The sequence below is a fragment of the Tiliqua scincoides genome, chromosome 2, assembly GCF_035046505.1.
Source record: "Tiliqua scincoides isolate rTilSci1 chromosome 2, rTilSci1.hap2, whole genome shotgun sequence".
NCBI classification, from domain to species: domain Eukaryota; kingdom Metazoa; phylum Chordata; class Lepidosauria; order Squamata; family Scincidae; genus Tiliqua; species Tiliqua scincoides.
In genome coordinates, this window is record NC_089822.1 from 236,937,134 (window position 1) to 236,959,844 (window position 22,711).

At 40.5% G+C, this 22,711-nt stretch overlaps 1 protein-coding gene across 11 annotated transcripts in view; it reads left to right on the top strand.

Annotated features, from left to right (window-relative positions):
• FOXP1 (forkhead box P1) overlaps window positions 1–22,711 on the top strand; it is a 642,114-nt gene that overhangs the window by 555,579 nt on the left and 63,824 nt on the right. For all 11 annotated transcript variants that reach the window (XM_066617522.1, XM_066617523.1, XM_066617521.1 and 8 more), the window contains one exon: window positions 13,749–13,853. In XM_066617522.1, the coding sequence (XP_066473619.1) occupies window positions 13,749–13,853 (105 nt within the window). The remainder of the gene's footprint in view (window positions 1–13,748; window positions 13,854–22,711) is intronic.

Here is a 22,711-nt window from a genome sequence, read left to right on the forward strand (position 1 = left end):
GTGCAAAATAAGAAAAGTAATAGCTACTCCCTAGGTTGATGTGGTTACTGCTGTAGGAAAATGGGTGAGCTTCTTGAAGTAGAACAGTCCAGGTGAAACAAGAAATTAAGTATAGGCACAGTCCACAAAGCAGTCCTACTGCATGACCTCCATTATTTTCAAAATAGGGCCTCAGTGGAAGTGGCAGCGGCCCCATTTGATTTTGCAGTGTTTGTGCGGGTTGGATTGCTCTCCATTTGAACATTCAGTGCAAGGGCAGAAGAAAGGGACTTTGAAGGGAAACATAAGTGAGACCACTTTGTTACCATGTGACCATTTTTAGGGATGGCCTCTTGCTTTTAAACTGCAAGTAGCAAATCTCATCTACATGATGTGATTTTTTTTGTGCAGTTCTTCAGTTTAGTATGCTGTAGGTGCAGGTATATAAGTTTGGACATGTGCATACCAAAGAACTAAATGACATTATTAGTTTGCTTCAAACTAGGTGTGGGAGTGTGTGTGGTGTGTGCCTATTTTTTTTTTTTTTAAGAATCAAGTTGAACCAGGGCCAGAGTTCTGCTTTTGCTTTTTTTTTGTCCTCAAAATGAATCATATATTCAAGAGCATAAAGCATTTCTGTGTTAAAGATCACAGAGAAAAATAGGCAAAATGTTAGTTTAATTAGAATAAAGTGATCCTAAGATACTGAATCAATCCAACTTCATCTGAATAAATTAGAGAGCTGTGCAGAGAGGAATAAAGTGAGATTTAACAAGGATAAGTAGAATGTGGTTCTGATAGGAAGTTGAAAATCAAAATACATGTGTAAAATGAAACATCAGCTTAGAAGTAATCATTGTATCTGAGAAGCTGAAAAATTAAAAGGCTAATGTGTTGTCCATGTTAATCTGCTTCTTGTATATGTTTAAAAAAATTTTAATTGCATAATGCTACTGACCATCAGTGATACTGGTTGAGATGATGAAAACAAACTGTACGTAGGATAAATTTTTAAAAATGGTACTAGCAATGAAGTGAGCAACTAGAATGATAAAGGTTTTGAAGGGAATAGGCTATGAGTAAAGATTAAAGGGAATTCAATATCTAGAGGCTAAGAAAATAGAGGCTATGGGAGCCTATGATGATGATATGTAAGTACATGAAGAGACGTTAAAAAGAGAAGAAAAGAGAAATTGTTCTCATTAGTCAATGATGAAATGACTAGAAAATGCTGGATCTTAAATGCCTGTCAAAGCACTGCTAAAGTGTGTCGCATTCTGGGTGCCTATGTGTCTAATTGAGATAAAAATTGAAGCAATATGAGAGAAATACAATAAAAATAAATGTACAATGGAATCTATACCCAAAATTGGTGTTGGAATTCAGAATGGTTGATATACTCTTGTCTTAGATGGCACAGGTAGATATTATTGTGAAGGAACCAAAGATTTGCTCAGCTCTGGCAATGTAGAAAGAGGAGCATAAATATTTATTCACTCCATATATTAAATAATTTTACCTACCTACAGTTGACATTCACAGACTGTCGTTTTGCTGTGGTGTTTCTGGTGGCTGTTTCCAGTGGCTTTGTTTTTGGTTGGCTGGCATACAATGCTAGCTGCAAAATTATTTCAAATTAATTAAAATAGGGCTGAAGGAAGTTCTAGTACAGTAAACCATTCTGCACCAAAGCAACCAGTACTGTAACTGGTTGACTAAGAACCAGGTTCCTCATTTAGGCTTTCATTTGAACCAAGTTAAGACTTGAATCATTACTTGTACCTATGTAGTGCGCAAAAGTAGATGGAGATAGTGTCTTGTTCCTCTCCTACAACGTCAGAACCCAGGGTGATCCAACAAAATCGATTGGTAAGAGATTCAGACCAGACAAAAGGACATGTTTCTTCACCTAGTGAATAACTAATTTGTGCCTCAGGATGTGTTGATGGTACCTAGTGTCAATGACTTTAACAGGGGTATTAGACAAATTCATGACTACCAGTTGTGATTGTAACCTATCTCCCAGGTTCCAAGCCAGAATACCTACGAATCCTGTTGCTGGAAAGCAACAGTCAGAAAGGGCTGTTGACCTTGTGCTTTGCTTGCGGCCTAAGGCTGACCATTGTGATAAGCTGGACTCTGGACTTGATGGACCTTGTGTCTGATCTAGCAAGGCTCTTCTTATGATCTTACACTTGAAGATTGGAAGTAGAATATTTAGAATACTTCCACTGAGATGTGTTGTGGTTGGGGTGAAGTGAAAGTGTGATGTTCTATCCACATGTTCCCCAGTGCTGAAAATGCATGTGTATAACCCAGCCCTTAAAGAAACCAAATTCCATTTTAATTCACTCTAGGTAAAGTGCCACTGACATCAATGGGGCTATATAGATAATTCTAGATACTGTGCTGCCTTCAAAGGAGGAGCAGCACAGTACTTGTGGTCCAAGTTGTAACTTGACTAGGCATGAATGTAGATGAGAGTCTGCCCTAAAGGGAAAAGACTGTTTTGTAGATGTGTGGGACTAGAAACGGTCTGGGGGACTACAGTATTTGGAAAACAGGGGCAGGTCTGACAAATATGCCAGTGTTTGAAGGAATGAAGCAGGGTTGTTGCTTATATATTGACTATTTGTGGCAATTTTTGAATTGGTGTGTATAATTTTAGTAAGGTTAACACTAGAGCTATATGCACCCTAATAATAATTATGCATTAATGAATCAAGATATGGTGTCCTGAAAAGCCAAATTCAGCAACCGGTATATGTGATGCAAATCTGCAGATATTCTTATTTTACTAAATTTATTTGCTGCAAGGAGCTTTGAAGGACACCGATTCCTGCACTCTTAAATAAGAAATCATGCTCAGTCACAAGCTGTAACTTATTCACGTTTACATCCTCTCCCTTTCCCCATACAAAACACTAAAATTGAGATTTCTACTAGCATAGCTATTACAATTTCATGTTTTCGTTTTATAGCTATAGAATTCTGTTTCAGTTGAAAGATCCTGGAGGTCATCTAGTCTAACCCCAGCTCTGTGCAGCCAACAGCTACAGTATGTCTGAAAGATGGTCAGCCAGCCCCTGCTTCAAAAAATGGTTAATTGCTGCAAATTTATTTCCTTTCTTAAAATGAATCCTGACATTCCAAGGTGCAGAATTCTTTGCCCATGCACAGTCCTGAAATGCAGGCAGCCTTCCCTTATCAACTTGGTCTTTCCATTTGTTTCTCAACCAAATTCTGGGTTTTTTTCTACAAACTGTGTTTGCTTTCCGTGCTTTTTACATCATCATTCACCAATTATATCCCAGATATAGATGTGCAGATTCATTTCTGGATGTGTCCAGTTTAGATGACAAATAGAATGTCACATAAATTTATCTTAGAATTTTATAAATCCCCTAATTTGCATCACTCCAATTATAGAGTCAAAGGCTTCAGTGCAAATTGGGCATGCTGAAGTCCTGTTGAATCAATAGGGCTTAAGTTAGTTGCCACGAGTAACTTGTCCCATTGATTTCATGCGTTCCTTACCCACGAGTAAGCCTGGGGCACATAGGGGTCTACTTGGATCTGCACTAATGAAATTGCTGGCACAGGTCTACGTGGACCTGGGCCAAGGGATCACGTCCAGGAATGAGGCTAGGATTCTGTGGACACTGCTGCTGTTGAACCCACCCCCCTTCTTGAAGCCAATCTGCCCTCCCTCTGATCCTGTTGCCGCCTTGTTCTGAGTCCCTCTACCCTTTCCTGCCTCCCTTGCTGCCTCACCTGCATTGACAGGTCCTCTGTGATCTTCCAGTATGCAGGGAAAGGCTCTGGCCTTCGTGCTGGCAGTGCACACCTTCATGTGCTGTTGGAATGCCTTTTATGACCACTGTAAAGCTGTAAAGACAGCATCCCTGCTGAAGTCCTAAAATGCTGCAAAGAGATCATCGTCACTGAGCTGCATGAAATCCTCTGTCTCTGCTGGAGAGAAGGTGGAGTACCTCAAGACATGAGGGATGCAAACATCATCACGCTGTACAAGAACAAAGGTGACAGGGGTGACTGCAACAACTACCGTGGCATCTCTCTCCTTAGCGTTGTAGGAAAGCTGTTTGCCCGAGTTGTACTAAAGAGGCTCCAGGTACTTGCAGAGAGCGTCTATCCAGAATCGCAGTGTGGATTCCGAGCCAACAGGTCCACCACTGATATGGTATTCTCCCTTAGACAACTGCAGGAGAAATGCAGGGAACAACGACAGCCACTCTTTATAGCCTTCATAGATCTCACAAAGGCTTTCGACCTGGTCAGCAGAGACGGCCTCTTCAAGATTCTCCCCAAGATTGGATGTCCACCCAGGCTCCTCAGCATCATCAGATCTTTCCACAAGGACATGAAGGGCACTGTTGTCTTCGATGGCTCCACATCAGACCCTTTTGACATCCGAAGCGGAGTGAAGCAGGGCTGTGTTCTTGCACCAACCTTGTTTGGGATTTTCTTCGCTGTCCTGCTGAAGCAGGCCTTTGGAACTGCAACAGAAGGCATCTATCTCCGGACCAGATCAGACGGAAAGCTCTTCAACCTCTCCAGACTGAGAGCAAAATCCAAAGTCCAGCTGAAATGTCTGCGTGACTTCCTCTTTGCCGACGATGCAGCTGTCACTACCCACTCTGCCAAAGATCTCCAGCAGCTCATGGATCGTTTTAGCAAGGCCTGCCAAGATTTTGGACTGACAATCAGCCTGAAGAAAACACAGGTCATGGTTCAGGATGTGGACTCACCTCCCTGCATTACAATCTCTGAGCATGAACTGGAGGTTGTCCATGACTTTGTGTACCTTGGCTCAACGATCTCCGACACTCATTCTCTCGATACGGAGCTAAACAAGCGCATCGGTAAAGCAGCTACCACGTTTTCCAGACTCACAAAGAGAGTCTGGTCCAACAAGAAGCTGACAGAACATACCAAGATCCAGGTCTACAGAGCTTGCGTCCTGAGTACACTTCTGTACTGCAGCGAGTCATGGACTCTTCGCTCACAACAGGAGAGGAAACTGAGCGCTTTCCACATGCGCTGCCTCCGACGCATCCTTGGCATCACCTGGCAGGACAAAGTTCCAAACAACACAGTCCTGGAACGTGCTGGAATCCCTAACATGTATTCACTGCTGAAACAGAGACGCCTGCGTTGGCTTGGTCATGTTGTGAGAATGGATGATGGCCGGATCCCAAAGGATCTCCTCTATGGAGAACTCGTGCAAGGAAAGCGCCCTACAGGTAGACCACAGCTGCGATACAAGGACATCTGCAAGAGGGATCTGAAGGCCTTAGGGATGGACCTCAACAAGTGGGAAACCCTGGCCTCTGAGCGGCCCGCTTGGAGGCAGGCTGTGCAGCATGGCCTTTCCCAGTTTGAAGAGACACTTTGCCAACAGTCTGAGGCTAAGAGGCAAAGAAGGAAGGCCCATAGCCAGGGAGACAGACCAGGGACAGACTGCACTTGCTCCCAGTGTGGAAGGGATTGTCACTCCCGGATTGGCCTTTTCAGCCACACTAGACGCTGTGCCAGAACCACCTTTCAGAGCGCGATACCATAGTCTTTCGAGACTGAAGGTTGCCAATACAATACAAAGCTGTTAATGCTGCCAGTGTTAAAGGCCAATAAGACTTGGCTTGTAGGATTATTACTTCATTTGGAGGCAGCAGTAGTTGACTCCTCTTTTTATTTTAGTTCAGTTTTTGAAGTAGGCACCTGTGCTTTCATATATTCTGTGAACCTTCTACCTTGTGGGATGTCCTTGACCCTCAGACATAACGTATTCTGATGTGCGCAAGGCCAGTATCCTAATTGCTATGACAGTTTGTATGAATCTGTTGTTTAGCATATTGTCCTTCCTCTGTGGCATGTATTACCTTTCCCTATGCTAACAAGCTCTACATTTTGTGTATGCAGCACATCCAGATTGCTGCTCCATGACCTGTGTTAATTTCCTTGGATTTTAGCCTAAATGAAGTGAGTGGCTGTATATGCTAGAAGTTAGCTTGGTAGATGATATCCAGTACTTACAGGACACTGGTCATCCTAAAAGAGGGCACAGTTTCTTTGTGGCTGCTGTTTGAAACTCTGTAAGTTAATGTTGTCCTCCTAAATAGTTCGCGCCAATAATAGTAATGGGCTCAGTCTCTTAAAAAGAACAAAGCTGACAATCACTGGACTAAATTATCATCATTCTAGTGGCAGGGTCTCTGCATGAATATGATATCCTGATGGGATGTGAAATCCTCTAATTAAACATGATTTTAGAACCAGAAAGAGGAAAGAAAATGAGATGATGAGGATAATGGGCAAGAAAGGGATGCATTTCAACAAAGAATGAATGATAGGCATACAAAGACATTGCTCCATTGCTTTCTTGGCAGATTGTTGGAGCTTGCAACTGTTTCAGATAACCCGGCAACTTCAGACTTTTTAAATAAACGGACAGTCTGTGTGCTTTTAAAATTCTTATTGGCCATTCAGAATATCTAGTAACCAATACTTTGGATTGCTAAACGCTCCACTGTTTAGTGCATATTCATGTTATGAACACTTTAAGAACTGAAGGAGTGACCTGCATCTGCAAGCACATGGGCATGTTCGAGGGAGCTGTAGCCTATTGTGGCTTCTTGGTGTATGTCCTTTCATTTGTTGCGTTCATGTTGCTGATGTATTTCCTTTGCTTTCACCTTGCTGTGAGATCTCTTAGTAGAAACAAAACTGTGCTAAAAATGCCCCTCCCCCCATTGCCCAGGATATCCACAGTGTTCACCACATCATTGATTTTATTCTTTATAATAAACCTAGTCTGCAAGTTCCAGTTTGGCATTTCCCCAAAGTATGTTCATGTCCCAGATCCTATTCTTTATATTTTTAGTTTCTCCTATCCAAGTGCCCTCTTAAAATGTTCCTTGTACCTTCTTAAGTCTCAAGAGCTCTTGTGCTGTTTCTAGCTCTTGCCTGTTTCTGGCTCTTTCCTGAAATACATTCTTCCTAATAGCTTCTTAGACCAGAAGTCTTTGCTCTTGTAGATGTTATAGTAGATTTCAACCTTGTGAGCACTCCGTTTTTGGTATTTGACAGTCATTATCACTGAGATCCTCACCTTGAATCCATACAGGCTTCCTGGTTGCCCTTTTGTAGATGGAAGGTGTGGGGTGGAGATTTAAAAAAATCCCACTTAAACTTTCACCTTTGTAAGCCTATTGGGATTTGTAGGATTGCATTGGTGTAAATACTGTAGTAGTAGAAATTGAAAGTGGCAGTGGAATTGTGAAGATTTTGTGAAGGACAGGTCTATCATTGGCTACCAGTTATGATGGATATGTGGTTTTAGCTACTTCTTCTTATGCTTCGTGTGCTTCTTATTTCCAGCTGTGGGGAGCAATGTTGGGAGAGAAGTATGCTCTTTTCTGCAGGAAGCTGATAGGCTGTTGTAGGAAACAGAATGCTGGACTAGATGAGACTTTGGCATGATCCACCAGGGCTTTTCTTATATTCTTACGAGCTCCTTTTAAAGGTAAAATTAGGCCTCCATTTTGGAATGATATTTTTGCTGACACAAATCTATTCAAATCAGAAAGAGTTCAAGATTGTGTTTTTAAAATTGTGGACAGACTGGTAAAGGAAAAAAAATACATCCTTTTATACTTGAGCACTTACTCTGCAAGTCATGGACATGCAATAATGATGTTACCTAACAATGCCATCTCTTTCACAGACACTTCAGAGCAAAAGTGCACATGTACACCATTTTAATGTAGAAAATGCAGAGACTATGTTATTCAGATACGCTGAAAAGCAGTATTTGCAATTGTGTGAATACTTTAATAGGTGCCTTTAAGGTTTGACTACTGTAATGCATTCTATGTGAGACTGCCCTTGGAAAATTATTCGGAAGTTTCAGCTTCTGTAGAGCATGGTGACTTGCCTTCTGAACAGATAGAATAATTGATATATTGCACTGGTATTGAAATGCCATAATTTGCCCTTACTCCTGATAGCTCGACCATTTATCATTCAGGAAGGCGAGTGCTCCGCTTTAAACCTCTTCATAGTTTGGATCCACTGTACCAAACAGCCCACTGTAATGCCTAGACTTTGAGTCCCCTTGAGTCTATGCATGTACTACATTTAGGTATTCAGTGCATTCAGAAAGCTGGTCTCAGTGGTTGTATCAATATAGAAATCATTCACTTTAGAGACTACAGGTTGCTTCCCGCATGACATTTTTCCTGTCCGGAATTGCCTCAGTGATGACTGTCAAATATAAAAAAATGAAGTGCTTCTTCACGTAGGAAGAGATAGGTGCATCATTATACATGCAGATTATGTCTCTACATTTTGACCATTGCGTTCACATCAAAATAAACAAATGCAACGATTACACACACAAACTGTTTTCCTCTTTATGGACAAAATGGTCTTCAAATTGCACCTCTGTGTGGACACTTTGCACACAGTTGCTGGGGAGATGAGGAGGGATATGCCCAAGTCAGCGACCTGTGACTCAACTTGCAAATCATAGTGCGCAACCATCATGACTCGGCCTGTGAGAAATTGAGAGTCTTTCATGCTGAGTCACGACTAATTTTGAGAAATCAGTTGAGTTGAATGTGTTCCTCCTGTATCGCAAAAGAGCACCTTCCCCCTGCTTTGCCCTCCTCCTTTCTCCCCTACCTGGCTTCTGCAGGATAAAAAGCTCAAATCATTTGCTCCTGTCACAAAAAGAACCCCCTCCCTCCATGCTTTGGGCACCTCCTCGGTCTCTTCCCTCCCTTGTGCAGAAAAAAATTGAGCAGTTCACCCTTTATCTTAAAGAGAGCCCCCTCCCCATGTCCCGGCTGCCCTTCCTTAATCCTTCCCAAACATTTGTGCCATAAACCAGAACATCAAATGTACTATCCCTCTGTTTATACTCTACAGAGGGCTATGTATAACGTGTGTACTGTCATTTCTCTAAGGTGTGTGTATCTGTGTCTTCACGGGTTGGTCAGTGGTCATGTCAGGTTGTTGTGAACCCAGGGGCAAAAACCTGCATTTGGGTTCCCATGGTGCCCCGTCCATTCCCCCCAATGATGGTTCATTGGGTGCAATCACTGCTGCTAGTGTTAATAGTTGGCCAGGTGGATCCTCAGCAAGTACCCAACCTGGTTGGCCTCTGACAACACCCCTGTTTAGATTGAAGATGATCTGGCTCAGATAACATGACTGCTTCTTCCAACATGTTTGCCTTTTTGCACTATCAGTATTATTATCTTACATGCACTTCTCTGTTCATTTCAATGTCCTTTTGTAGCTGTAGTATTTTGCTTTTTCTAGAGCACTTTCAAACCCCCACTTTATTTGGGCTTCATTTCATGCTTTACTCAGCTGACACATTTACTATGTTTATCTCCATGCACACCATAAAAGTGTTCATAAAGTTGCAACCAACTGTGGTTTCCCAGCATATCTTCATCAGAGGTTCCCTTTTATATAGGAATGTGCATCTTTCTTGACAGTGTTCACTGGGAGGCACGTAGAGTGAATTGAGCAAACATACCTGCTGCGTAAAATGCCAGTCAGTCCCAAAATATACTAACTCCCAATATGTTTGATCAGTTCCTTCCTACAAAGTTTTTACTTAAAGTAAAAATAAATTTTGTTTTCTGTTTCTGGAATAATATGGTTCAGAGTATATTATTGCAAGTTCCTATTTATGGTCAGTTTCAGGAATGTAGTTCTGCATTCAGTTATTGCCAACTCATGATTTTTATCGCTAAGACTTCTGCAAAACAATGTTACCTCCTCCTTCAGTTGTCTTGCCTTCCTCTCCCACTTTCTTCTTAAATTGCATAAATACACAGGAACCTTTGCTTTGTTTTAATTTTTAATACAGATTTTCATTGTGATTGTGAAAGCCAGCATTGACAAAAATAGCTCAATAAATATATTAGGCATAATTCTGGAATGAATGATTTGAGTTCTGAAGTGCAAATCTTTTCAGATTTCATTTGCTCCAATCTCTGGATGTAGCTCTATGTGTGGTGTGGGATTTTTATTTTTGCAGTAAGATGTGTAACCTGCGCTATTTTAAGCATATTTAGAAATGTAAATGAAATTGCATGCTGGTAGGATTCTGCAAAAGCAACTAGATTTCGTACTGGGAAAGCAGGACCTGTGATTCATAGCTTGATCACAGCTGTGCAGATTTCTATATACACACAAATATAGGACCCTGGGGATGTTTTCATAAAATTGGCTAACACTATTAGTCTTTATTAAGGGTATTTTTAAAAACAGATTAGGGGCAAGATATGTGGTTTGTACTGGCAAGTTGCAGCACTTACAATTTGGCGACCCTACAGAATACATGGATCACTTGTCCTTTCCTTGTTTATATGTTGTGCTTTGTTGGTTGTGATGGAAAATTGTTGCTAAGTCTTCCAGACACCCTGAAACAAAATGCACTGACAAAGGCTACAAAAGTTTCATTGATCCTAATGGGCTGTTAACAACAGTGCCTGGTTTTCCACACAGCAGTGCCTGGTTTTCAATGCTGCAAAGTAGGTTGATAGCAAGACAACACTGTCTTAAATGATTCAATTTTAAACTGGGTGTGATATAATGTCACCTGTAAATGCCTCCTAGCAAAGCATGCCCTGAAATGGGCACTGAATTTTTAGTATGAAACTATATTGTCTACTGGAGAAATAGAATTGTGGACTTACCTTGAAAACTCCTATACGGTTTCTCTTAATACAGTCTATTTTTGCCTTTGTATTTTTCGCATTTTTATATCACCCTTCCTCCAAGGAGCTCGGGGTGGTGTACATAGTTCATCCCCTCCTTTTGTCCTCACAATGACCCTGCAAGATAAATGAGGCTGTGAGATGGTGACTAGCCAAAGGTCACCAGGAAGGTCGTCATAGGTGAGCAGGAACTTGAACCTGGATCTTCCAGGTTTCAGTCCAACTCCTGAACCACTATACCATCCTGACTCCCACAGTGCTTTTACCAACACTGTGTTTTTCTAACTGAGCCTGCCACTGTCATTTAAGGTCACACCAAGAACTGTCACTTAAGTTACTCTGTTGACTTGAGGAACTATTCATAAGCAAGTGTTTTCGTGTATGCCGATTCCCATTTTATTAAGACCTTGAATCTGTGTGGCAAAAAAAGGGATGGGAGACATGTAAAGGAATCTGCCAACAAGATTATAGTCTGTTATCCATATATTTTTTAATGAAAGCACACACATTTTAATTTTGTTTATTCATCCGATACGGTGAATGCCTGTCCCTGCAGTCCTGGGGGCTGCCCTCTGTCTGGAGGCAAGGGGAGCTCTGCTCCTCTCTCCTCCAGAGGAGGTGTGTGTGTTGAGGGGCTGAACCAATATGCAGATAAGTGAATCTTTGGATATGGCCCCCCTCCCGTACTTCAGTATTGCAATCCTATGTGTGTAAACTCAGAAGTAAGCCCCATTCTGTTCAACAGAGCTATTCCTAGATGAGTGTGCATAGGATTGCAGTTGAAAACACACATCAAATACATTCTACAGGTGGTGCCTGATCATCCATAGATTTTTTTTATCAGCTGGTCTGACTCAATGTATGTCACCTGACTCGTGCTTAGCCCCAACCAGTCCAGACCTGAAGCCTCTGATCACAGCTGGATCAGAGCTCTGGTTGTGCCCGGAAGGTGTTCTGTGAAAACCAGAAGTGAACATTTATAGCCCTCAGAACGTCCTGGCCCTCTGAACTCTCTCCAGTCATGTTCAGAGGCTTGGGTGCCAAGATGAGCAGTTATTGATTTGATTGAAGAGCAAGATTTGATAATGAGCAGATTTCGGCATCCGCGAGAGTTCCAGGAACAAATCCCTTTGGATGCACAGGTACAGCTGTATACAGTTTCCAAGCTCCACCACAGCCCAAAACAGTGGATTTTTTTGCTGTTCTACTGGTGTCTTTGTTTTTTGCTCTATTTTTTAATCAATATCTGATACTGCTGTCCTACGCTTACCTTCATAAGAGAAATGTGTGTGAAAGGCTGAGGGAGTGTGTCTGATTTGAAAAAAATGAATTACGTGGCAAAACCAACTCTCTCTGATCCAAGTTTTTCATAGGAGGGATTGACAGAGAGCTGTAAAACGAGACTAATAGCTCAAATGTACGTTGTGGCTACCTGTGGATGTCAGGTTTCTGGTTGGATCACACTAGGGAAACACACACACACGCGCGCGCGCACACACGTTGCAGCAGTGTCACACCATCATTGTAAGAAAATTTGCTGCTATAACAGTTTAAGGATACACAATCTTTTTTGTAAATGTTGCTTCTGAACCAAGGTGTCGCGTATTAGTGCTATTGCCTGATACAAAACACAACTTATACTTTCATATGTTACATTATATTGCCTAGAAATGTAGAATGTATAAGATTGGTATTTATTGGACTGGTATCTGCTACCATAAGGATAGATAAGATTGTTGCACAAAATCACAATTTTGCCTAGTAGAAATATAACATTACTACATTTTTCTCCAGAAACAACAGCACTATATGCTTCTAGGTAACATCCATGTGTGTAACATGACTGAAACTCATCATTCCCAAATCTCGTTTGTAATTAGTACTTCACAGAGTTACATACATGTGTATTTTTAAATATATTTTTGTTTTTAAGGTTCTAACAGGGAGGAGTTAAAAGAGTTAAAGGGGAAAAAAAATGTGAATATAGAAAGGAAGTGGAGCCAGCAATGTAGTTCCAACTCTGTATATAAAGGAGTTTTATAAGGTTGCGGAAATTGTCAGAAAAATAATTTCTTTGCCTAAGAAACGTTCATGCAGAAGTTGAGTAAAGATATTTCAGAGCATCAGTTCATCAGTTGATGCAACAGATACATTTCCCCGAGCACCACATGGCCTGGATCAAAGCATCTCATGACTTGGATCAGTGCAGCCAAATCATTACATATTGATTGGAATCCTGCTGCAGGCTTAACCCCTTCATGTTCAGAAGGCTCTCTCCCTTCCCCTTGTTTATAAACTCTGTTTTGGGTTACAGGGAAGAAAGTAGTATCTCTGCTGAACTTAAAAAGAGGCCAACAATACCTTCTTACCCCTGAAATCTAAATATTTATTTTGTAATTAGTTCCCTTTATTATAATGCATATTTGGGAAACATTCATGGGCGGGGGGGGGGAGAATATGAACTCTTCAAAGAAGTTATCAGACAGTAAAAGTCCTCCTAGAGTGTCACTATAGTGTCAAAGATGTGGTAGCATATCTTAGTGTGTATTTTCTTATTCAGTAATTTAGAACACCCAAAATTTATTTAAGATGCAAAATTCCAAATGCAAAATGCAAGGGTAGTTTCTGCTGTATATCTATACTGTACATCTACTGTAGATGTTTCTACTGTAAACATGCAAGGTTCACACATTTTTTGTGTCAAGTTGAACATCAAGCCACACAGTCAAGTGTTTCCACCATTTGCTTCCTATGTTTATTTCAGTTCTTTATCCAACTTCTAATTAATTAATCAGAAACAAAACCTGCCTGCTACTATCCCTGCAAGCTTGTGACATTTTTGTTGTAAAGTTCAAAGGAGGGCTTTATGAAAGAAAGCAATTTGGTCCTGGATACTTCATTTTATTTATGTATTATGCCTATATACTTTGCTTTCCACACCATAGCAACAAAGTAAATTCATTCAAACATCACATTATAATGCTTTCCCACTTTTTGTTTTCATTTCTTCAGTTTATCCCACGAAGAACACTCTCATAGCCATCCACTTTATGGGCACGGAGTATGCAAATGGCCAGGCTGTGAAGCAATATGTGAAGATTTCCAGTCTTTTCTAAAGTAAGAATGACCTTTTTTTTGGCATTTCATGTATTTCATTTAGCATGTCCCTTCTTTAAGATGACCTGAAATAGGTCTTGCTATCAGTAGCTCCTTTTCAAAGGGGTCACTTGCAAATGCACATAGGTACAAGTTTCATTGTCCTCTTGGAAGCCTCTATAGAAGGGCATTTAAGGATGGCTGCTAAAAGCCCTCATTCAGTGCCATCTGATGTCAGCTACTGGGTACCGCATTGGTGAATCTTTCCTTTATGCATCATAGCTAATGTTGTTTATTGTGTATGGTTTTTACCAGGTCTTTGATGTAACAGAGTTGCCATTTAACATTTTAATTAATTGTTGAGAAATGTTGGTCTGCCTTTATTGATGTAGATTGGCAAAGTTTCATGCAGAGTTAATTGATATTGAATAAGTACCAAATCTGCAAAAGACAGCACTACTAAAACTCAGTTGCAATATAAATTTGGCCCTTGTTGTTTGATGTGGACCCTCTCAAATTACCAAGGAAAACAGGTCTACATGCTGCCTTACTAGCTAGTGAATATTGTAAATGCCCAGATTCTAACATATACATACAAGAAATTATGAGACAATCCATTACAGCCTAGTGGCCCTTCCAATCATATCTTTTGCATTTAGAGTTAGAGCATACAGTTTGTTTCATTGAAACTTTCTGTATTCTTGCTTTCCTTGTAGCATTTAGGATCAATATATGATCAGATATAAGGATTTGTGGGGGGGGGGGGAACCATATCCCAGTGATAGACCACATGGTTTTCATGCAGAAGATCCCAGGTTCAATTTCAGGCATTTCTAGGTAAGGTTAGAAAAGACCCCTGCCTGAATCCTATATTCCAAGGGCTGTGCCCATTCTGTGTGTTCCCACTTCCGCCCTTTTAAAAATATCTCTGGGTCTGCTTCACACTGATCCTTAAATGTAGTAGTGCAGTCTGATCTACGAATGCACAGTCTAACGTCTCATGGTTGAATTAGGCCTACGGTTGAGAGGGCTTTGCACATTTATCCAGACAGGAGAGTTATTGTGCTGGTATGGGTTTGTTTCATTGTTTTGTAGCAGTAATGGCCTATGTATTACTTTCCATTCTCTTTACATGCTATGACTTACCTAAGCAAAAACACCTAGATAAAATGTACTGCCCAGCATAGGAATTCCCTTATATGCATTAGGGTAAAAATAAGACAATGGGGATTGGGCATGGTGTGTGTATTGTATTGATACAGGAAGCTGAAATAGATGGGCTTTTGGCTTGATTCATCAGGTCTCTTCTTATGCTCTTATTCATATGCACAGAGCCAAACATATCATATGCATCGCGCTGTATCTAGCATGTTTGCAGCCCTTCAATTTACAAAAGCATCAGGTGCACATCCATAGAAAATGTTTTGTCAGCTATTCCTGGGACAGGCTTGGTGACACAATTGTTCAGCCCACAACTCTTTGCTATTTAAACCACTTTTCCAACTTTTTGTTGAAAAATGGCATATAAGTACTTTTAATAATAACCCACTGTCATTTTGGACTTCTATATTTCAGAAGTCTATTGGTTAACCTGAATTGCATATTGCCAGTTCTAGAGCTGCATCACACTATTTGTGAAACCCTTGTAGGGGTTTCTAAGAGATGCATGTGTAGACCTGCTTCATCTCTTGATTGCATGTGGGTTGGAAAGTTCTTTGAAGATATCTGAGCTCTACTGCTTGCAGCGTATTGCTGGATCATACTGAATAGGTTTATCTCTCATGGAAATCACTGCTGCTTCTGCAAAAAATTATATTCAACTTGATTCTCATTTTCTGATGTTTAAAACAAGGACACAGTCCATAGCAAAAATGGTTTAATGTTTAAAAAGTGGTCAATGCAAAAAGATGATTTCCAATTTATTTTATTTCTTTGAATGCTTAATAAGAAGGGGTTGAAAGGAAGAAATTTCTCTTCATTCCTCTGGTTTACTTGTGTGCAAGTGGTATTCTCTTTTCTGTTCACTTGCATTCATGTTCATGTTATTCTATTTAAACCTTTAGAAAATACTTCTATTTTAGCAGAAGTGAAAAGTTCTGGAATGACAGGTTTTGGAGTTACTCTTGCTTTTTTTTTTTAAATCCAGGCTAGATTAGACTGCACAGCAGCTCACACTGAATACTGCTGTATTGGTTTTTCTGCTTATGAAGTAAAGAGTTAATAAGATTGAACGGAGTCTGTAGAATCTGGTCCTTGGTTTGAGGGTAGTGCAGAAGGTCAGTATGCCTTGATGTGCAACCTACAGGACACTAATCATAAAATTGATGGCACATTGTCTTTGACCTTCCTGCTATGTTAGCTATGTTAAGTTAAACTTGTGGTTGTCTTGGTGCCAGGCTGAGGACACTCAGTTCTTAAAAAAAAAAAAAAATCAAAATGGGCATCTTCAAATGGGTATTGCGTTATAAAAAGTATTCAATTATCCCTAAAGGCCAAAATCTGAAGTTTCAATTCTGTGCTCCCATCTTTGTCTAATATAAAAAAATTACAAACATTTTGTTTTAATTTCCAGGACAAAAGGACTTTGTAACAAATCCTGAGACTGTGCATACAAAAATGTAATCACTTGTTTAAATTACGTCGCTGTTCAGAGATCCAGGAGAAAGGAATCTGTGGTCTAAAAATATCACTCTTAGGGGTGTGTGTGTTTAAAACCTTCTGAGAAAGGAACATAAGTGCCGATAAATCAAAACAGGGATTTTAACGCTCTCATCTATGATCATTCTGTAGTGTTTGTTCCCAAGGTGAGGGACACTACAGAGCCCTTGATTTTAAAGATAAGTGCTATACAAATAATGACCCTAGTTGTCTTTCTCTCACAGCTAACAGGAGGATGCTTATCACTATCAGCAGATACCTAGTCTATTGCACACATTCATTTTCCTATTTCTTTTCCAAATAAGTTGCAGTTTTATGCAAGGGTTTGCTGGGTTATTTTTTCCTCTTTTTGTCTGTCAGCCACTGGTTGTCATGCAATTGTAGCATCAGTTAGAGCTAACTGCTACCAGCAGGCGGTTCTGCTAAATCTAATGAAACCAACGCATTGCCTGGAATACTTGGATAACATAAAAACAAAAACAAGTCCACTCTTACTGCTGTGATAGAATGGCCTCATTCCTCCCTGTAGTCAACAAGGTGCAGGCAGCTTTTGAATGTTCTGTCTCATTTGAATCCCTACTTTATGCTGTACAATATGGGAACAAAGGAGCATCCTACAGAAAAGACAACAGTTTGCTTCCTTCTTTCCTTTTGCAGAGAGATGCTTGGACATGCTGAGAATTGAAACTGATTTTGGATTACGGTACATGAGTGCAGAAAAGGCATATACCTTTCTTATGTATATTAAGTGGTATCTCATGCATGAGCTCCCAACGCTTATTTAGTAATATTGAGCTATGGTCCTGCAGTGGAATGGAACTATGCAATTCACATGCCATCCAGGCCATTCTCTGCCTAAATAAGCAGAGAATGACAATGAGATCAGTGTAGGATATATGTTTAGTTATATAAACAGACTCCCACAAAATACTTAATGTGGTGAGCAGCTTAGAGATGCTGCTCATCCAGATGTGGACATAGGCCAGTGCAAGCCCCCTGCTCCAGCCCAGAAGTGTTGTAAATGTGCAGTGAAGCACACATGAGGATACTCAAGAGCCGGCTAGGCTGGCGCAGAGGCCTGTACCAGCTCCCAGAGGCCACATCCAGCCTTGGACGGGGTACATTTGCACCAGCCCAGGCAGGTTGGTGCATGGAGTGGGAGAGGTGGCAGGAGGGTGAATGAAGGTAGGGAGGAGGCATCTTAGGGCGAAGGAGGGCAGACAAGGAGGCAGATCAGGCCCAGGAGGAGAGATGGGATCAATAGCGGCAGCCCATACAAATCCTAACCCCCATCCTGGTCCGCGTAGCCTTACACTTGATGCTTGGATTTGCACCGGTGATTTCGCTGGTGCAGATCTGAGTAGCCTCATGGGGTGGCTGTGTCATTACTTGGTGTAAGGGGAAAAATATCCCCTTACCTGAGTTGCTCTCCAGCTGGCATTTACCTTGTGCTGGATACAGTGCAGGCCACATTTGTTCCCTTCCCCTAAGTTAAGCCCCCTCTGGGCCACATCCATGTTGACCAGTGAAAGCTGATTGGGCCCAGGCAAGGTGTTAGGATTTACTACAGCCAAACCCACATCGTTCCAAGGCCTGATCTACCTTCACAAATGTTCCTTCCCCCAAGGAGGCCTCCACATGCCTTCTGACTCCTGCATAATCTTACCATTGGTGACAGGCATCTGTTGTCACACAGATCTTGTTGCTTGTGGCAGCAGCCATTCCACGCTTGCTGACATTGTTGTGTTTGTGACAGCTGTAAAGTTGTTGACATAACGTCACTTGTTCTGGCAGCATAAACGGCCAATAGAATAGGGCCATAGTGTGCATAATGTAATGATCTATCCAGTGCGTTTTGATTAAAAATCTTCATTGGGGTACTTTGAAAATAAGGCACTGGTGATGGCATTTTGCTGTAGTGCTTGCGGAGGACAGATTATCTTTTCACAGTGCCCCAATGAAGATTTTTAATCAAGATACCCTGGACAGAACAAGCTTTATTGTGCGTAGTCAAGATTTTCTATCTCCTTTCATGTGCTGGTGCCTTCCTCACTCTTTTTCCTGAACATCCAGATGAACAGGTGTAGAATGTATGTTGCTTAATTTACTCTCTTTTTTAGAATATTCTGGGAAAAGGATACCTGCCTTTTTTCAGGGACACTTGCACTGCTTAAGAGCTCAATCCTATCCAATTTTCCAGTGCTGGTGCAGCCACGCCAGTGGGGTGTGAACTGGATCCTGTGGTGGGGAGGCAGTCACAGAGACCTCCTCATGGTTAGGGAACATTTGTTCCCTTATCTCAGGGCTGCATTGTGGCTGCACTGGAGCTGAAAAGTTGGATAGGATTGGGCCCTTAGTCTGGTTGCTTCAGTCCCTGATTAGGCCATTGTTGTGTAGCTGTGCCTGCATAAGGAAAGGCTTCCTTTCTTTGAAGTCCTGATCCCACACATGAAATCTTGCCATGTTATGTGGGGTACCACAAGAAGTAAGAAGGTATCATTCAGGAAGATGTCTGCAGAATAAACAGATACTGTACCACCAGACCAAGCTATATAATACATTGGAAAGTTCTTGTGCATCTTGAAATAACTGGTTTATTGGTTTTGCAGCATTTCTGAACCTTGTAGCAGTACTTTCCCCTTGCATCTTGCTTGCTTTGAAAAATACCTAGTGTATACAAAGTAGCACAGGAAGCATAGCAAAAGGGCTTCTGGTGGAGTTCCCAAAGTGTGTTGGTTCTCAGATGGGCAACTAAAGCCAAGCAGAGTGGGAAAAAGATGTAGGAATTCTTGGGGTGATGGTTTTGTTCTCCAGTTTTGTGAGGCCTCCTATAAAGTGGAGTTGATGCTTTCATGACCCTTTTTTCTATGTACCTCATATACATAGGGGATTCAGAGAGTTCCTTCAGGAGAACCTGATCTGACAGTTTGTCCATTTCTGCTGTTACTTGTTGACAATAACTGACCCTAGAAAAATGCGAAGCGGAGACTTGTATTCAGCATGTGCCTCTCTGGGGGACTGAAAGCATATTTGTTGAAATCTCCTGCCCGGTGAGGGAAGATTGGTCTGTAAGGGAAACGGCCTATTTGGACTGGCACTGGATATCTCTTGCTACTATCCTGAGATGATTGGTGGTATATCTTGCATGTGCCGAATGTACTTTCAAGGGAAATTTCTACCCTCTTTTCATGATAATGGCCGCCACTACTTGGCCATAGCCTCCAAACATGAATTGGCAGAGACTGTCAGAAAAGGTGCAGTAAAACTCCAGAAGACCCTGTCAATAGTTCATTCTTATTTATCCACAAGATTCATTTTCTACACAGTATGGATTTACATTAAACTTCAAGTTGGCATCCTGCTGGAGCAAATGTCTTTTGCCACAGAAGCCTATAACCTGTGTGGTATTTTTCTTTTGCTTGTGATTTTTGCAGTGTTTGATAAGGAGTACTAACTACACCTCTAATTCGAACATATTTTAAAATCACAGGGCTTCCCCCCCCCACCCCTAGGTGGAAACTTGCTAGTAATCTTCATCGTGTAAATTTAACTTTTAATAAAACTAAGGAAGGCTTGTGTGAGAAACTTACTCGGCACATTCTACAGTGTTTTCACAAGTGTTTTTATCGTGGTAACATCTTGTTTACTTTAGTTGCTTGCCTAAAACTACTTGGAACATGTTAAGAAAACATTTCAGGAAAGCTCCTAAAAGAGGCTTTTGTTTAGCAGCAACTGTGAGGCTGTTCAGCTCACAAAGGTGTTAACTTTCAACCCCTTAAGCACTTCCACATGAAATTCCAGCAACTATGCTTGTGGTTTTGTGAAGGAAAAAGTGCACATTAAAGAAACCAGGTATATGCTAATACATGTTGAAGGAAGGCCGGAAATCATAAATTGTTCCAAATACATTAATTGCTATCATTTGCATGTCAGAAAGTTTTAGAGCTGATGTTAATTTTGGAGTTAACCAAACAGAGATTTCTGGTAAAATAGGCTTTAAGTTAGGGGTAGTGGGGGGAGGAAAGAACACTGAAGAAATATTCAAACACATGGCCCTTGCCTGTTCATTTCTTCAAACGTAAATAGATAGCTGGCTAAAGGTGTTTCATGGTATAAATCCACTGTAAATGCCTACAAGATGACCAAAACATTTGAAATCTGTTCAGTGTGAATGCACCTTTACTTTTAGCAAAAAAAAAAATAAAATTAAGTTGGTTTTATTTCCCATATTGTCAGATGTGTAAGTTGGAGTTCAGTCCTGAATGCCACAGGTTTTTACAGCATCCTTATTAACCTCTCTGACATTGTACGGAAGTTCAAGACCTTTCCAATAGTTACATCACTTAAAAAGGTCAGAGTGGCCTAAATACCACACTGCCCTCTAGTGATATATAGAATATTGGAAGGAAAAGTTTTAGTGAAGTGACCCAAAAATACTGTTGAAAATACCTTTCTATAGCACTTATTAAAAAAAAAAAATGTGAATAAAAAATTAAAGAATCTATTCCAAGTCCTTATTTTAATTCTTATGGTCAGTTCTCTGCATGAACAGAAAACTAGGCAGTGTGCATTTCATAGTAACATTGAGTACGTATTTGTTGCATGCCATACATGCTTGAAACTAAACCCATCGCTTTCGTAATTACACATGAGAGTTTAAGGTGCTTAGTTTGTTTCCCACTTTTAATTTCCGGTATCTAATCAGAAAGCATTACTTAAGAGACAAGGATCATCTTGTTTCATACTTTTTATTGACACCATCTCCCACATTAATGCTATGTCTAAATGGTAAAATTTATTATTAGCAATAGTGTCACAAAAGTCTGAGACAGCGATTTTCCTTTCAATAAAAGTAGTTAAAAACCTTTTAGAAAATCCATAATTTTGATTGCTGGTACTTCATAAATGTATAACTGGTACTTTTTAGCTGTCTCTTTAGGGAAAAATGAGTTTTATCACCTGCAGTACCTGGGTTAATGAAATTGTATGTTGGAATTTAGCCAGAATGAAAGATGAGATCATTCAGTGGTACTAGTGTTAGCAACAGGTCCCATAAAAAGCTTTGACTTCTTAAGCCAAATAGCATTATAGGGGCATACGTATGTGATTATTTGTCATTTTCAAAGTTTCTGCACTTTTCAAAGAAAACTAAAATCCCCTATTGAAGGTCCAATAACCTAAAAACCTTTTTCAAAGCTTGAAAGAAACATAGTCATGTTCATCATTGCCTAGAAAATAAGCTAGCTTGCTTTGAATTTCAGCCTCAGTTTCCTGCTCAACCCTTTAAAAAAATAAAACTTGCAGTTCAAATTTTAAGTAAGTGTTGCCTTTCCCCTCTCATGGTCCTCAGGACTAATTGTTTGTGTGGATATTAGCTGTGTCCAGGAAATCCTACACTAAACAAATACTAATTCAAATGGATCTTGATTTTTTTTTTTTAATGCAGGCAATTCAGGATATTGTAGACAGTTACAATGATTTATTTATTTTTTTCAACCTGTATTTATTTTATGTGTGCTCCATGCTTTCAGAGAGAGAATCAGCTGTCAAAATGGACTATTTCAGCCCAAAGAGAAGCAGTTGATTTGCTCCTTTTTAACCTTGGCTTTCTTCACTTTTTAGAGAATTTTATATATGTATCTCCGTATGGTGATAAAGGAGAACTGGATTGTGCCCTGACACAGAAGTTTAAATTCAGGCCCGTTACTGAAGACTCTTTTGAGATGGGTGAGCAGTGCAGGAATCCTGAAAAGCTGTCAGGCAAGGGTGTGTTTTTGAAATGTGCCTGGAATCACTAACCAAGCTCTCCGTTGAATACTGCAACATTCCTGTCCCCTACTGCAGTTTTAGTGATTTCATCCCTGGGGTGGGGACATCAGATACATACAAAATTGGGATGAATAAGCAAAATAAGGTCAACAAATAAATCTGGAACCAATTCATACAGCATTTTTATTAAGATGACTTTTGTCTGTCTGTGACTCCATTGATGCCTGTGGAATTCAAAACCATTTAGACACTCTTTTTCAAAAGCTAGAGTGTTGCCAGATTCTTGATATTGCTGCTTACCAGCAGATGTGTGAAAAACAGAACTAGTTAAGCTGTTTAAATAAATAGTAATAATTATGATGATAATAATAATAAACTACAATGCCACAAATCAATGTGTTTTTATGTTAGCATGTTGTTTTTACTTGCTGCGTGTCAGCATGCTTTTTTAT